Source organism: Phalacrocorax carbo, chromosome 17 (genome assembly GCF_963921805.1).
Source record: "Phalacrocorax carbo chromosome 17, bPhaCar2.1, whole genome shotgun sequence".
Classification (NCBI taxonomy): Eukaryota; Metazoa; Chordata; class Aves; order Suliformes; family Phalacrocoracidae; genus Phalacrocorax; species Phalacrocorax carbo.
In genome coordinates, this window is record NC_087529.1 from 3,551,473 (window position 1) to 3,567,036 (window position 15,564).

At 54.8% G+C, this 15,564-nt stretch overlaps 1 protein-coding gene across 1 annotated transcript in view; it reads left to right on the forward strand.

The window, feature by feature from the left end:
• DOC2B (double C2 domain beta) overlaps positions 1–15,564 on the forward strand; it is a 36,911-nt gene that overhangs the window by 10,056 nt on the left and 11,291 nt on the right. The window contains exons 2-4 of the mRNA XM_064467550.1: positions 1,801–1,880; positions 8,450–8,524; positions 11,466–11,575. Of these exons, the coding sequence (XP_064323620.1) occupies positions 1,801–1,880; positions 8,450–8,524; positions 11,466–11,575 (265 nt within the window). The remainder of the gene's footprint in view (positions 1–1,800; positions 1,881–8,449; positions 8,525–11,465; positions 11,576–15,564) is intronic.

Sequence of the window (15,564 nt, forward strand, 5' to 3'; positions counted from 1 at the left end):
CCCCAGTGCAGCAGGCTGCGCCGGCCCCCGAGCTGGTGCTCTGACGCTGCCACGCGTGGCCGTGAGCTCCCCATCGCCCGTGAGCTCCCCATCGCCCGTGAGCTCCCCATCGCCGAGCACGGCCGGGGGCAGCCAGCCACCGGCGCACTGGGGCACTGCTGCGCTTTCCTCCTCCCTGCATGATGTGGAGTGAGTTTGGCTGGTAATTGCTCTGGAAATGCCTCTTTGAGCTGAACCCAGAGATGATGCCCAAGGTGTTGCAAGTTTGGCCTCACTCTGTATCGTTTCCATCTTCCTGAGCCCTGGCAGGTAAACCCCCACTGATTTATGACTTACCTAAACCCATAGCTAATATGCTGTGAAATTACTCCAGAACAAGGGGGGGTACATTATTCTGCCAGAAATCTCTCTGGATATTTGCTCTGCTTTGAAGGCAAGATATTTGCTCCAGAGCAATGATTTTTATTTGCTAGCAGGCAAACCTGTAGCTCACTTACATTTGGGCTAGAAGATCGCTGTGAAATTGCAGCAGGAAGGTTTCAGTCCCCTGAATATCCACCACCTCCTGGGGTGCCTTGCTGCAGAGACTATTTACACTGGAAAAAAGCAACTCATTTCCTGCCATAAAGTTTGTCTAACTTACCTCCCAGGCAGTGAACCCTGCTTTGATATTAAGCAAAATTATTATTCTGGTTTTTATTTGGTTTTTTTCTTTTTCCCTTGCTCTGAACCTGCATACATGGCAGAAAGGTGTAGTTACCTTGGAAACAGCGGTGGGATGCTGGCGTGGTGGCAGGACAGCGCTCGGGCAGACCCCTTTCGGGAAGGAGGGAATAGAAAGGTGTGGATTATGGGGTCCAGAGCTGCCCTGGAAGTTCAAGGCTGGTGACAGGCAAAGCTGTGGTGGGGGAGATGCTGCTCTGTGTCTGGGCTTTGGTGTGTGAATCAGGTCTGGGAGCCTTGGAGAAGGTTAAATCATGTTTTGGGAAAGCCTGTCTTTTTAAGGCTTTTCCTCTGCTTTGGATTAACATGACGTGCTCAGATTGTCTAACGGGAAAGAATTTCTCAAATCAAAGGTAATTCTGCTGCTGAGGCTCTTCTGGTTTGTTCTGGTCTCCTGCCCCTTCCCTGTGGTCCTGTCTCAGGAGCTTCCCTGTTGCTGCTGTTCCTGGGTTGCGGATGCCATCAGGGAACACTGCTCTGATTAAAAGCTGTTGGTGTTTTTAATTTTAATTGCAGAAGTATTCCCATTCTCACTGGGTTTAATGTACAGCTTGCAGCCAAATTGGAGCTGGGAAGGGATGCCATTGGTGGCTCAGTTTTTGAAGGTGTCGGTATATATATATGGCAGCAGTGCTGGAGTGGGGTGGAGATGTGCTGACAGAGGGTCTTGACTGTGTCTCAGCCGTGCCTGGCTCTTCCCAGAGAAGACCCCTTAGCTCCTGGGGGGTGGGAGGCTGCTGGCTGCAGTGAGGCTGCTGGTAAATGGGGGCAACCCATGTGAAAGGCCATGGAGGCAAAGCCTCTGGCTGGCTGCAGTGCCCGGGCGAGCTGCAGCCATTCATCCCTCTCGCTCCTCACCCAAGGCCATGCCAACCCTGCCAGCCAAACATGGGGATGGCCACCAGCCTCCCAGCGTGAAGCCATATTTCATAACAGGGCTTACAGGAGGATGCTTTATGTTTTATAATGTCTGCAGCCATTTCTTCAGCATCTTCATCCACTCCTTTTGTGTTTAAAGGGAGACGAGGCAACGTTTGCTGGGCCCTGCGGGTTAATAACATCTTTTCTCTTTTGCAGCCACGCTGGGGACGCTGGATTTCAGCTTGCTCTATGATCAAGAAAACAACGCTCTCCACTGCACAATCAATAAAGCCAAGGTACGTCTCAGCGCCAGGCGTGCGAACAGCGAGGGCTGAATATACCTAGAGCTGGCCACCTTTGTCCTGCGTTATGGGGCCACCAGAGCCCTGCCAAAACCGTGAGGCCACCCGGGCGCCGTGGCTGTGCCAAGCAAATGCAGCAGTGAGGGCAGCACGTGGGGATGGCCGGCTGTCCCCCCGTCCCCGGGTTGCACCGGGGGCTCTGGTGTCCCCAGCTGCAGCCACCCCTTTGCCATCTCCAGTTTCATCCTAACACCCAACGCTTCTGCCCTCTTCTTCCACTCCATCCCTGCCTTTCAAGTCGTTTCCAGTGGGACAGAGGCGGCTGCTCATCCCCATGACAAAACGGTTGCAGCTATTGATGCTTTTTAGAAAAGCACCCAACCCAATGTTTTATTTACTTGACGCTATGACCGGCTGTCAGTTTATAAATGGCTTTTTAAATGCTGCTAATCATGGCCACAAAGTGCTCTGCCTCAGCGCCTTTGTCATCTGTGTGATTGAAGCAATTAGGAGGTTTTTTTGCACATTTTGGAGCAGAAGCAGATAACTGAGGTCCTGATTCTGCCTCTGGGCCTGTGGAAGGTGCTTCTGGGTGCTGCTCAGCTCCTCTTTGCATCGCCCAGCACAAGGTCCGGAGCGTGAGGGCTCCAGGTCAACACAGCTGGTCCCCAACAGTGGTGGGTTGGTGGAAGAAGACCTAAGTCCCTTTAGATTTTGAGAAGGGGTGGAGGGTTTTTACAGAAGGTGGGAGAAACCACAGGAGAACGAGCTGTGAACTGACCCCCCCAGAATATTTGCCTTCATAGGATGCTCCTCTCCCCTCCAGCTGCAACTGGTTTATTTGCAGCCCCCCAGCCCACCCCAAAGCATGCTGAGCTGGGTGCTGAGCCCGCAAGACTGCACTCCAGGGCTCTCCTTGTCTGAAATAAGACCTTGGGAATGAAAGGTTGGCTTTGGGAGTGAGCGTGGAGGCATCTGCTGTGGCAGACCGGGAGCTGCTCCTGGCTGGGGGGTGAGTGCAGCGCCCACGGCTCCCTGGGCAGGGCTGCCAGGGCAGGGATGAGGCGGCCGGCGAGTTTTGCTTCCCTCATTGCCACCCCGCTGCCTGTCGCCGGTGAATTCGCCGGCAGCCTCTGGGTCAGGTTTCCCTTGGTGTGCTTGGGAGCGGTGCCAAGGAGGAGATTTCTAATTGGGTTTGCAGTAGGTGGAAGGCAGGGAGGAAGGAGACCCGCAAGCGGCAAGTGATAGATCTAACAGCAGCGAGAGCAAAGGCAGGGCTGACAAAGGAGAGCCCTGGTCCCTGCCGTGCCCACCTGGCCGTACGGGAATAGCGGTTGCTGACCCCGTCCCACGGGGCTGGGGGCACCACATGGCGCCAGCATCGCCCCTGCTCGCCAGGTGGGCAGACCCCCCTTCACCGCTCTGACATTCAAGCGTTTGAGTTTTGTTCATTTCCATTCTGCTCTCATTCTCCCATTTTTCTCTTTTATTTACATTGCCATCTGCTCGCTCTCATTTCATCTCTCGCCTGGGGAAAGCTGCCAAAACTTGACTACAAAAAGGTAAGGGCCAGGACCCCGGCTGCCGTCGGCGGGAGCCGGCATCGGCTGTGTACGCGTTAGAAGCAGTGCTGTAGAGGAGGCGAGGCGGTGGCCGGGGAGCGCTGGGGCCATGCGCGTGAGCCGCAGCACAGTGCCAGGACACGTGTTGCCCTTGGATCTGGGCTGGGGCTGGCCTGGCCGGTGTCTTGGGTACGATGTCTCAGATCCCAAAGGAAGGTGCCCTCAGGACTTGTCCCACCTCCAGCAGCTCCTGGACCCTCAGTTGCTGCCAGCAGCCTTTAAAACCTGGACTATTTCAGCCATGCAAGAAGTGTTTTTCCCTTCTCCCTTCGATACAACCCTCTCTCTCCCTCCCTTTTGATCTTTTTGCTTCTATTTATTTTAATCTCCAGCACTTTTCTATCTGCTGATGGCCCTCCCAAGTCTCATTATCGGCTCCTGGGGAGTGGGAAGGGGGTGAGTGGGCTCTTGGAGGCACCGGTAGCAGGTTAAATCCAATCAGTTGTGCTCCACCACCAATTTTCTGCTCTGCAGCCATCAGCCACTGTATTGTGCAGGAGGCTGGGATAACCGCTCCATGCCGGCAGGGTTTGCCCTGGTGCCACGTGCCTGCGGACATCTGAGGTATTTCTTGATGTACGTTCACAGCAGGATCCATGAAGCTCCGAGTGTTTCCAGACACTCAGTCAAGCCCTTATCCCAAGTTTGGATGGAGCTGGAATGGGGAATGAAAGGAGGTTTGCTTTGTTGTAGGAGGTACAGGTGTGGAAGCTGGTAGCTGTGGGGCTATCCGCAGGCCACCTGCTTGCACCAGGAGCAAGGTGCTTGGTGCCTCAGTTCCCCTAACAGCACAGAGAGCTGCCCTGCCGTCGGGCACTTTGGGCCAACAGGTGGGTATCTGGAAGCTGATTTTGGAGGCAGCGAATGCCCGGCACCTCTGCAGGCTCTGTCCAGGGCAGCAAGGGCCCCAGTTCCTCCTGGAGATGAGCAGATTGAGCGCGGGGCCGCTGTTAGTCCACATCTGGACTGTGAGGCAAGTCCTGCCTCTCTAGGTGAGGGAGGACCATGGCACACTCAAGGAGTATCCACCTCCAGCTTTAACCTCTTGGAACAATCCTACGCTTTGGCGTTGCCTTTAGCGGATGCAGTTGGGGTACCTGCTGAGGCTGTACCTCGGCAGGTGGGGGAGCTGCCATGCCACCTGCACCAGCACCAGCTTCTCACCTCCACAGTGCCGGTGTGAGCCCCAGGCAACTACCGCGGCGTCAGGGCTCGCTGGCACTGCACCGTGGGGCTGAAGCAGAGGCTGTCCTGGGGTATTGCAGCACCAGGGAGATAAGGACTAAGAAACTCCATCACTCCCTGGCTGGAGCAGGGCTGAGGTGGCCTCTCCAGCATTCCTGCCACCTCTCTCTGGCCGGCAGAAAGCTCAGGGCCCTGTGCAGGCAGGCGCAGGCAGGCTGCCAGCGGCCGCCTCACACTAATGGCTTTCGGTCTTGGCAGCAACCCTGCCCATACCCTGCCTTTCACGCTTCAGGCGCAGCTGAATTCAGACACGTTGCGGCTCAGCTCAGGTTGATGGGAGAATAAATCAGGGCGGTGTGGGAGCCTGTTTCTGGACTGCGGGAGCAGCCGTGTGGCAGGCTGGCAGGAGAGCTCTCCCCTTGCCGCCTGCTGCCATGCATAAGGGCCGTGTGCTCTCCCAGGGTTATGCTGGTCCGTACCACCGTGTGTGGGAGACGGATGGGCTGTCCCTGGGCTGCGCTGGGCATCACCCCTCCTATAAACATTAGAAAATTATATGATTAACACGCAGGTGCCAGGGTCTGTGCCCTGGCATGCCATGCCATGCCATGGCTTGGGTGAGGGTTTTGTTTTCTGCTCAGTCCTACAAAGCCCAGCCTGCTGCATGGGGTGAGCTAATAACCTGCTATAGGGGGATCTGTAGGGGTGTGAGGCAGCGCAGACACTCTGGGGCTGTGCTATCCTGTAGTTCCGTTGGGCTCCTGCTTTCGGAAGGCAGACGCCCCGGGCAAGGCTCAGGTGGCTGCGCAGGCAGCGGTGCAGGCAGCTCCCTGGCCCCAGGCAGGCCACGCAGGGCAGATGCTGCCCATCTGAGCATACCTGGACTGCTCTCCCTGCACCACTGGCTGCAGCCACAGCTGGAAAACACCCAGGACTTTCCACCCTGCAGAGCATTTGGATGCTCCCCCACCTCCAGCTGAAGCCCTGCACTGAGCAATACTTATGGATTTACTCATAAATCATTACCACTGCAGGGAAATTCCCGTCTCAGAGCTGAGTGTCCTCTGGGCTGTCAGGGTGGTAGCACAGAGGTTGTCCCATTTCAGAATGGGACCCCTTGGCCCAGGAAGAGATGTCCAGGCTGGTTTGAGGGCAGCCGGAATCCTGCTCACCGGGCAGGCAGCTTGCCATGGGGCAGATGGAATGAACCCATCTCCTGTGAGTTCTTTGTGCCTCTAGTGTGGCATTAATCAGCAGCCCGATTAGCCTGACTTGTAATTAAATCCTATTGACTAGCTAAATGCCACTGGCACGGAGAGTGGCTGGCAGCAGCTGGGCTGCAGTGGGGCTGTTGGTCTCCATAGGATTACGGTAGGGATTTTGGGGTCGGGTAGAGGAAGGGAAAAGATGAAACTTGGTCTCGGCTCCATTGCCTGTGCCATGATGCTCAGCGCTGTAACGCGGTCCTGGCACGAGGACTGGTTGGAGCCGGGGCTGTGCTGGCTGAAGCCAATGGGAGGCTCTGCCCCCGTGAATGAGCCCCGTGGTCCTCCTCGGCCTCTTGGCTCTCTCAGAGCAGCTTTGGGCTGGAGGTTCCTCCACGCAGGGGAAGCAATGTTGCTGGTCACCCTGTGGGTCCCTGGGAGGGGTGAGCTCCCATGGGAGCAGCTTTGTGGGGCAGAGCCATTGGGGCTGCGCTCATACTAAACCCAGCCCTGTGCCAAACTTCAATCGAGTGACATGGGAGGGAGGTAGATGTGACATTAGGAGACATTTTCCAGGCTCCTGTCACTCTGTCTTCCATAGTACATCTGTTAAAAAAAGCCTTTAATAGCCTCCTCAAAAGGTAATTTAATTGAACTGAATTAATGAGTGAATTACAGAGCTGCCTGTCTTTCTTCATCCATTTTCAGAGGAATTTGCTTGCTTGCTTCTGATTTCATTTGCCGCACAGCATCAGGCAGGTGGGGCACCTCTGCCGCGGGAGGCTGTGGGGAGCCTTTGCTCAGCTGTGAGCAGTTTGTGTGCCCAGCCGACGCGGTCCTCTCTGGAGCCTGGGGACCAGCCCAACCCTTTCTGCCTCTTCTGCCTGTGGAGCTGCAGCTGATACCACCGCCTTCCTCCCCTTCTCCGTATCGGCCATCCTCTTCTGCTGGGCCAGGGACGTCACCTGAGAGGCGCTGCAGTTAAAGCACAGCTGTTTAGCCTCCATTCACTGTTTATCCTTTTGGCTCTGCTTTAGAAGCAAACTCCTCTTTGCTGGGCACCGTTTGGTCTCCCTCGCCCCAGGGCAGGGTGCTTGTCGCTGAAGCAGAACCCTCACCAAGGTCAGGAGCAGCTCCGACCCTCGACTGACTTGTGCAAATCAGGGAGGGGTGTGATGGGCATCCCGAGGGGCTGCCTTGGCGCCGTGGGCTGAGCAAGGTGCGTTATTTCATACATATAAGGTATGGAACAACTTAACCCAGCATTTCTCTCTTTGATTTCCTCAAACCAGGCCTTGATGATTAAATTTTCATCGCACGCAGCCTTTTCACCCACAGCCCATACAAACGCTTTCCTGCCAGGTGGATCTCTGGCAGCTGCACACACTCATTAATCCTGGGCACTCTGCTCATCTCACAAAGGGAGTGATGAGTCTTGAGCATCACCCAGCCAGGTTTCCATGCCTGGCTTGGAGCTGGGCTTGGATGGGTACCTCTGCAGAAAAACCCTCCTCTGACCCAGGCAGAGGATTGCCTTCAGACGGCCTAGAAATAGCTTGTGCAGGGATCCCATGGCCAGGCTGGAAATAATCCAAGGACTTTCGTGGTGTAGCCGTTGTAATTTCCACTAGGGACTGGTAAAATTTAGGCTCCATTTTCCATGCTCCTGTATTGCTTCCCTACCCCGTGGGGTTTGTTTCTATGCAGTCTGTCCAGTTATGGCTTTGGGCTGTGTTTGTGCTTCACCCTTGGATCCTTTTCAGCCCGCTCGTTGTTTAGAAGGAGGGCAGGTTTGCCTCCTCCCTCTGACTGAAGCAGGATCAACTCCAGTGCATTGCTATAACAAGAATGATACAGGTCATCCTTTAGGAGCTGTGAGGGTCTTGTAGAAAATCCATCAGGAATGGCCACAGTGAGTGTGTCCTTGCGTTTGTGCTCTGGTAGCCCCAGATTTCCCTGCAAACACCACAGCAGTCAGCTGGCAACAGCTTCCCGCTGGCCTGAAAGCTGTTCTTCCTTCAGCTGCGCCTTAATAACGAAGAGTAGGTAGGTGCTATCACACCCTCTGGGAGCGCTTAAAAGTAACACCACAACAGCAGAGGTGTATGTTTGCTCATAAGCAATTATTAAATGACAAAACCCTGTAATTTTAAACCTTGAAAATCACTGCACTGATTTACTTAACCCACAGATTAATTGTGATCAGGGTATCAGAGTCGGCTGCTGGAAGAGTGGAGAGGTGCTTTGCGGCCGATGCCAAGTGCGGACGAGAAGCCTTCCCGCAGCCCCTCCTCGGCACAGACTGCAGGCGACGTTTGAATGCTGAGCGTGCTTGGGTTTTGCTGCGCAGCCCGGATCCTGCACCAACCATACTCTCCTCCTTCCCCACGCCCGGGGAGCTGCAGTTACATCCCGGGGAAGCTGCAGTTACTCCATGGACCAACGACATCCTGGAGAGACGGGCATCGGTAGATGGGCTCAGCGAAGCTGCCCTGCCTGCCCAGCATCTTGCCGGTGTCCTAACTCCTGTTTTTTGCTGTTTCCTCTCCAGGGCCTGAAGCCAATGGACCATAATGGTTTGGCCGATCCATACGTCAAATTGCACTTGCTTCCCGGAGCCAGTAAGGTGAGCCGCCTTTTTGCTTCTCCTTCTCTTCCTGGGGCTGCACCTTTCCCTTTGAAATCGGACCCAGAAGGTTCCCCGGGGAGAAGCTCCTCACCATGGGGCTCCTGGTTGCTGCAGCCAGCCCTTGTGTCTCCTGCCCAGCTCTCATTCAGGCAAGCAAGAGAAAATGGCAGCAGGAGGTAAGAATTTGGGCTAAAAACATCCTTGCAGCGGTAGCAAGTGCCTCTCCGATAAACCACTGCCTGGGAGCTGGGTGCCAGCCCTGACTCCTCGCTCCTGGGAGCAGGGAGTCCAACTGCTGTGCTCCAGAAGCCCCTGGGAAGCACCAAGTGAAACGATCTGGAGCTATAAACAAACCAGCTCCTTTTTTTTTTCCCCCTTTTTCTTTTGCATTTAAAACCCCTCAGATCATAATAAAGCAGAGTATAAATCGTAAGGGAAATATTTCCATCTACTTAGGTTCAGCACTTGCTGGAGAGAAGAGTAATTAAAGATATTGATGTCTAGTGAGAGTTTGGTGTAACTGATGGGGATGTTGAATTTAAATGCTAAATGTGTGTGTTATGAATATTAATTGCACTCTTATTTTACACTAAAGGAAAGACCTTTTTGGGGGAGGTATATTTACTCGTTACGGTTCAGTTGAATTAATTCATAATGTTCAGGGCGGTAGAGGGAGTTTTTAACCACATTTCAAGTTCCACTGAAAATAGGAGAGCCAGGAGCGCTTTCATTAGCGATATTATCTGACATTTCCATGTTTTGCAAATGCATTGATTAGCATTTCTGCTGGAAGTGATGGAGAGCAGAGAGGTGGGAAGGAAGCTCTGAGCTGAAGGTAGTGCAGGAGCTGCAGACTCTACAAGCCTGGAGCAGCTGTGGGGGGACCCTCTCCTTACCCGTGTCCCTCTGCCTCTGTGGTTTCTCTGCCTCTGTGCCTTGTTTCCATACAGCACTGCCCAAATCTGTTCTGGGAGAGGTGAGCAGACGGGGTGGGGTGTCACACCTGTCCTGGGCTGGAGGTTTCTGCACAGTCATTCTGGCAGCAGGACAGTCCTGGGATCCCTTGGGTGTTTCTGTCCCAGTCTTGGGCTCTCAGGCAGCTGCGGCAGAGCGCAGGCCAAAGCCATGGGAAGCAGGGTGGGATTTGTTTGCCTCATGCACGGGTCTCCACATGAGCTGGTTACTGCGGCGGTCATGCCAGGTGAGAGGAGAAGCCGCTCCCAGAGTTCAGTTCCTCTGATTTAATTTGGGCCCCTTGCCCAGGGCAGCGTTAGCTGCTAGGTGATGCCAGTCACATTACCCTCTCGGCTAAACCTGCTTTCCTTCCCGATCCCCCAGAGCCCCAGGATCAGGCCCCAGCAGGTCTCAGCAGGCAGTGGATGCCATCAAGGCACTTTCCCTGCTGTCCCTGTCACCTCCCACCTCCTCCTCTGATACACGTCTTGCTGTTCGGGCTGGAGCCTGGCACGGTGGCCACAATACCACCAAGGAAGGAGATAAAATAGGTATGGGATGAAACCTGGTATGACAAAGTGCCTTGTTTGAAGCAACTTTACAAAGTTGGGAAAGATTTAAGGCAAACAAGGTATTAAATCAATGGGAATGGCAAGCCATAAATGAGAACGCCTGTCTGTGCACTCTTTTGGTTTGCATCACGCTGCTGTCGCCCCTGGACATGCCTCTGGGCACGCAGGGACCGACTCAGCGAGGCTGGTGCTTTAGATGCTGCTGCTAACAGAGTCCCTGCCCCTGCATCTCGGTCGGCTCATGGAGCAGCCTGCCTTGCTCTGGGGGTGTCCTCCTCCTGACCTGGTGCTTGGCGTTTCGCAGCTCCTCACGCAGCCCCCCTCGGTGCCCAAGCAGCCGCCGCAGCACTGCCCATGGCCCGGGTTTCTTTCAGAAGCAGAAGTGGCTTTGGGAAGCTCAATGAAAGCACAGCACAAAATACAGAGGCTTTCTTTATATCTGAGAGATCAAACCCAGGGCAGGCAGCTGCTTTGCACGAAGGGTTTGGGAGTGAGATGCTGCACCACGGTCCCTCGATGGCACCTCTGCGCCGGCAGCTCCTCCGGACAGTGGCCGTCTGGAATAGGTCATGCATTTGGGGTGCTTTTGGTGGGGAAAGGATGTGCCAACAAGGTGCCCCCCCCTCCCTTAGCTGCAAGCCCAAGGTCTTCTCTTAACCCCGTGCTTCCCATCCCACTCGCCTCTAGCACAGGGCCGGTGAACCAAAGATGGGGAATGTAGCAGCTTCCCATAAATAAGCACAAGACAACTTTGAAATACTGATTTCATGAGAGTTCCTTATGCCACGTGACTGAGGCAGGGACTGAACTTTCTGACTTCACACCTAATCAGAGGGGGGAAAATTGCCGCTCTGTCAGGCTGTCCCAGGCTGGGGGGTTGATGGAGAAGCCCCATTTGAAGCCTGCTGCTTTCCCTCTGTCCCCGGCCTCCCGCTCTGCGGAGCTGCGGCGCTGGGAAGAGTTGCCAGTGCTAACAAAATGTGTATCAAGGAAGTTATTTTGAGTCAGGCAGGAACGGGAGCTGTGCTGGGAGCAGGAATGCAAATAAACAGCCAGAATTGCAAATTGGTATTTTTTAATGAACCTGAAAAGACTTTTTTTTCCCTCCTTTCTCTCTCCTGCTGCATAAATGAGATCCCCGTCCTCTCGCTGTGCTCTGCCAAGGTTCCCGTTTTGCTGGCTGTTTCCAGCATGCAGGATGTGGGGTTGGATTGCTTTGCAAATGAATGAGTCGCTGTGTCTCTGCCCCTCAGATTATTGCTGCGGTCAGCGTGGATTTGGGCCAGGTTACGGCACTGGGGCAGAAGAGCAGCAGCACCAATTGCCCCTTCGTCTCCAAACTGTGCTTCATTTTCTACCCCTCCCAGCCCATCGGTGCATTCAGCTGACCTCCAACTCCTTTCCTTTTCCAGGCGAATAAGCTGAGAACCAAAACACTGCGCAACACACTAAACCCCACCTGGAACGAGACGCTCACCTACTACGGCATCACCGACGAGGACATGATCCGCAAGACCCTACGGTAGGGCCTCGGTGGGGTGAGCGGGGTGCTGAGCCCAGCCCTGGGGGAGGAACACGTGTCTCTTCCCTGTTGCTGTTATTTGGTTTTAACCTCTTCATGCCCAGCTCTCACAGGCACATGTTAAGGCTTTGTGGTGACATCTTGCTGGGAAAATGCCCCTGGGAAAGCTCTGGGCCCCTTTCAAGGCTGATTTTTTTTTTGAAAGAAATCTGGAGGCATCTATGAATTATAGTCAAACTAAATGAAGAGCGTTTGTATGTGTTTCTTTTAGTCTCTCGGTTTGGTTCAATGTCCGCGTATTCAGCATCTCCTGGCGGCATCTCCAGGGGCTGGGGGCCATTGTGTGGGGCTGGAGGTGGGCAGGAGTGGTGTGGTAGAGCCGTGCGGGCTTGGAAGTGCTGCTTTGTGGGGTCAGACCCCTGCAAATGCAAAGGTTTTCGTGTTTTGGCCACCCTCCCACCTCGGTGAGGGCAGGGGGTGACCCAGAGCCTGCAGACGGATCCTGGCCAGGGAGGGTGCTGGGTGGCCTTGGCCGCTCCGTCACCTCTCTGGTGTGGACTGCTGCGCCGGAGGATTTGCTGTGAGATCTGCTGTCAAACAAAGGAGGGTTTTGCATCCTGCTCCAAGGACTCAGGGCTTTGTCGGCTCCGTGGCTGGAATCTGACCTTCCTTATTTGCAGGTACCCTGGGAGTTTATTATTTTCCCCACAATGAGAGCACGAAGCTGCCATATAAAAGGTCCTGCTCAGAGGTGAATTTGGGCAGAGCTCACCTGTTGTCTGCAGTGTGCATAGAGATGAGAAATTTAGCGCTGCAGAATATTATTTCACATGGAAAATATTAGTCACACTGAAAGTGCGGCAGCCTTGTCGGGCTGGAAAGCCTCTGGTTTATTATTATTATTGGTGGGTATTTTGTTTATTTTTTCACTCCAGGCTTTGAAGTTTTCAGCCTCTTCAAGCATGGAAATCGGTTTGTAGAGAGATGTTCGGCTGAGTTGTTTGCTGAAATGCGCCAGGGAGCAGAAGGACTTGACCCTCACCTTTTCAGGTCCCTGGTAGCTGCTTCTCCGCAGGGAAGGGCTGCGCTCGGCCAGTCCCGGGAGGCAGCAGGGAGGCGTGGGGTGCTCAGTGGCAGGGGACACACAGAAACGTGTGTGTGGGCTGGGCTGGATTTACCCTTCCTCCCCACAGAAACCCCTTGTTAGCACGCCCCTGCTCCTGCCCGCCAGCCTGGGCGCTGCGGGCACTTCGCGGGAAGCCAAGTGTGGCTGTGGGCTCCCGCAGGGCTCAGCGCATGGGTCTCCTTGCGCCCGCTCCAAAGCTAAATGCCGTGCACAGATCCCGGTACCCCGCTTGCAGGACCCCGGGGTGATACGCGGGGACCGCTTGCTCCACGGGGGGACATGGCTGAATGGAGACAGCGCTTCTGCCTGGGGAGCTCCATGGGGAGCTCAGGAGGTTGCTGGCAAGGTGGGTTAATGGCCAATTACCCAAAGTAGCTTCAAAGGGTGCCTTTCCAGGGAGGCGAGGGAAGCCTCAGGCTCGCCTGCAGTGCGGTTGTCCTGTGTGAGCTCCCAGCCAGGCACTCTGCAGGGAGTGAAACTCCCTGTGAAGCTTCATCTGCTCATGCAGGGGCACCATCCGCCAGCGTTTGGCATCTCCTCATGCCATCAGATCCACCCATCTCATGCCTTCCCGCTCATCGGAGCTGCCTGTTTGCAGGGAGGTTCCCAGGCTCTCCAGCGCTCTGCACAGAGATCTCACTTTGCAGCTGAGCTATCCTTTCCAGCAGCCAACCGCGGTGAATTAGGTGATAATTAAGGATCAAAATCCTCTTGGCATGGAGAGAAATATCCAAGTGTAATTCTGGCTCATTGGCATTTGCAGCTAGCCAACGGGATTTGATGGAGCCTGCCCCATGGAGGTGGCGAGCCCCGCAATGACATTGCCACGAGGGTGGCCGGTGGCCCGGAGCACCCTGGGGGCCACACGAATACCCACCTCACCTCCAGGCATAGTGCTGGGGTCTGGCACTGCATCCAGAGGGAGCGGGCTGTTCTGTGGGATTTAGCACAGCCCAGTCCCTGCCGGCAGCGCGGCGGCGCGGGAGCCCCCAGCCCCACCACCCCAGCACTGGTGAGGTTCAAGGTCTGAGCACCTCAGCAGCACCCATCCCTGTGTGCCGGCAGGCAGGACCAGCCTGTTCCTGCACGGGGCAGAAAGGGCAATCGCATCCTCGGTGTTACCATGGCAATTGGCCTGCCAAAGATGACCTAAAGCCAGCAAACTCAGGGCTGGATGTTATGATTTTTTTAGAGGGCCTCAAGTGGCTTTGCCATCTCCCTGGGAAGGCTGTGCAAGCAGAAAAGTGGAGAAGGTTGTGAAGTGGAGCTTGCTGTAGGGCTGGAGCTTGTGGCTTTGGTTTTGCCTGGAAATGACTCTGGAGAAGAATTAAAGAAAAACTTCTGGGTGGGGAAGGTTTCCCAGCTGGCTCCTCTGCCGCAGGACTGTTGCCTGTCGTGTGGGCCATCTCCTTCCCTGGCTGTGGTGGGTCTTCCCAGGGGGGTTTCAGCCTCTTCTGTTGTGTGGGCCCCAAAAAATTTTCTAGTCAGGATTCTGAGCCCTTGAAAAACCATCCCACACGTAGATGGGTGCGTAAAGGTTCAAATGCAGTAACAATTCTTAGTCCCAGCTCCGAAACCAGCGTACTGCAGGGTGGGTGCTGGGACACCCTTGGTGGCCCCGTGTCCTTCCCTGTGCGCGGTGCTTCTTCCCCAGCCCAGCTCTGGCGCCGAGCTCTGGCCACCGGCACAAACGGGCATCATGGCAGCGGCAGGGCCCAGCCTGCCCCCGGGCGCTGGGCAGTTGCTCAGCAGCTCTGCCCGGCAGGTTTGGGAGGATTTCGGGTGGGAACTCAAACTCTTGCCTATGGCCTAAGGAATTCCTCTGCTAAAACAAAGCTTCTGAGCACTGTGGCTCCATTTCTTATCTTGCATGGCGGAGCCAGTGCCTAAAATTCAAGTGCTTTTCATTTTCCTTAAGAGCAATTCCACGGCCCACGCTTTTTTCTTTTCTCCACCTTCACGGTTGAAGATATTGGCAAAGGAGATTTTATTTATCCTAAGGCAGGTTTAGATGAGATGAGACTTCTTGCAAAGCAGCCACAAGGTAGAAAAATCCATCTTTTATTTTAATTCCTTGCTCAGATTTTCTTCTTTTCAAACACTGGATATTTAATCGAGTACAAGGATGCAAGAATGTTGCACCTCCTCATTCAGCTACTCGCTGGATTGAGTCCTCGCTGCCTGGCTGGGGAGGGATCTTTGGTTTATATGAGGAGGGATGGATGGGCTGGTGTCCCTGGTGGCTTGGGCTCACCGAGGATTTTTTTATTATGGCATGGGTTGAGCTGTTTCTCCGCTATGAGCCTCTCCATAACACCAGTGGCAATGGCCCTTCACCCTCCCAGCGCTGCTTCCCGCAGGGAGCATCTCCCGTGCCATGTATTGTCCTGCCTTCAGTGCTTCGCTTTGCCCACTTGTCATCTTGCAAAATATCTCCGTGTCCGGCAGGAAAAGCCAACTTCAAAGCTGCGGGGCCGCTGGCTTGCCTTGCGCTAATCAGGCAAGGCTCTACAAGGCAGCTGTTGGTGGTTGAAAGACCATGAGCGATGCTCCCCTTGGTCTGGGAGGTGATCGTTCCCCAGGTGCCTCCTTGGTGCTGAGATTCACAGTGGGGCAGGGAACACGACTACAAAGGCTCTTTAATGTAAAAATAACGGTGGAGATCAAAGCTGCCGCCAGCCTTTCCCTCCCTGCTGTCTGGAGAGTGTGCGATGCAGTGGAAAAGCTGGAAAAGCATCCAAAAAATCTTCCATGCCCACCTGGGCTCTTGGCAGGGCATGTCTAGCATGGGTTGGTGGGTCAGTGTTGGCATGGGGCACTCTGCCAGTGCCTGCAGCCCTCCTGGGGGGACGAGTCGCGTTCA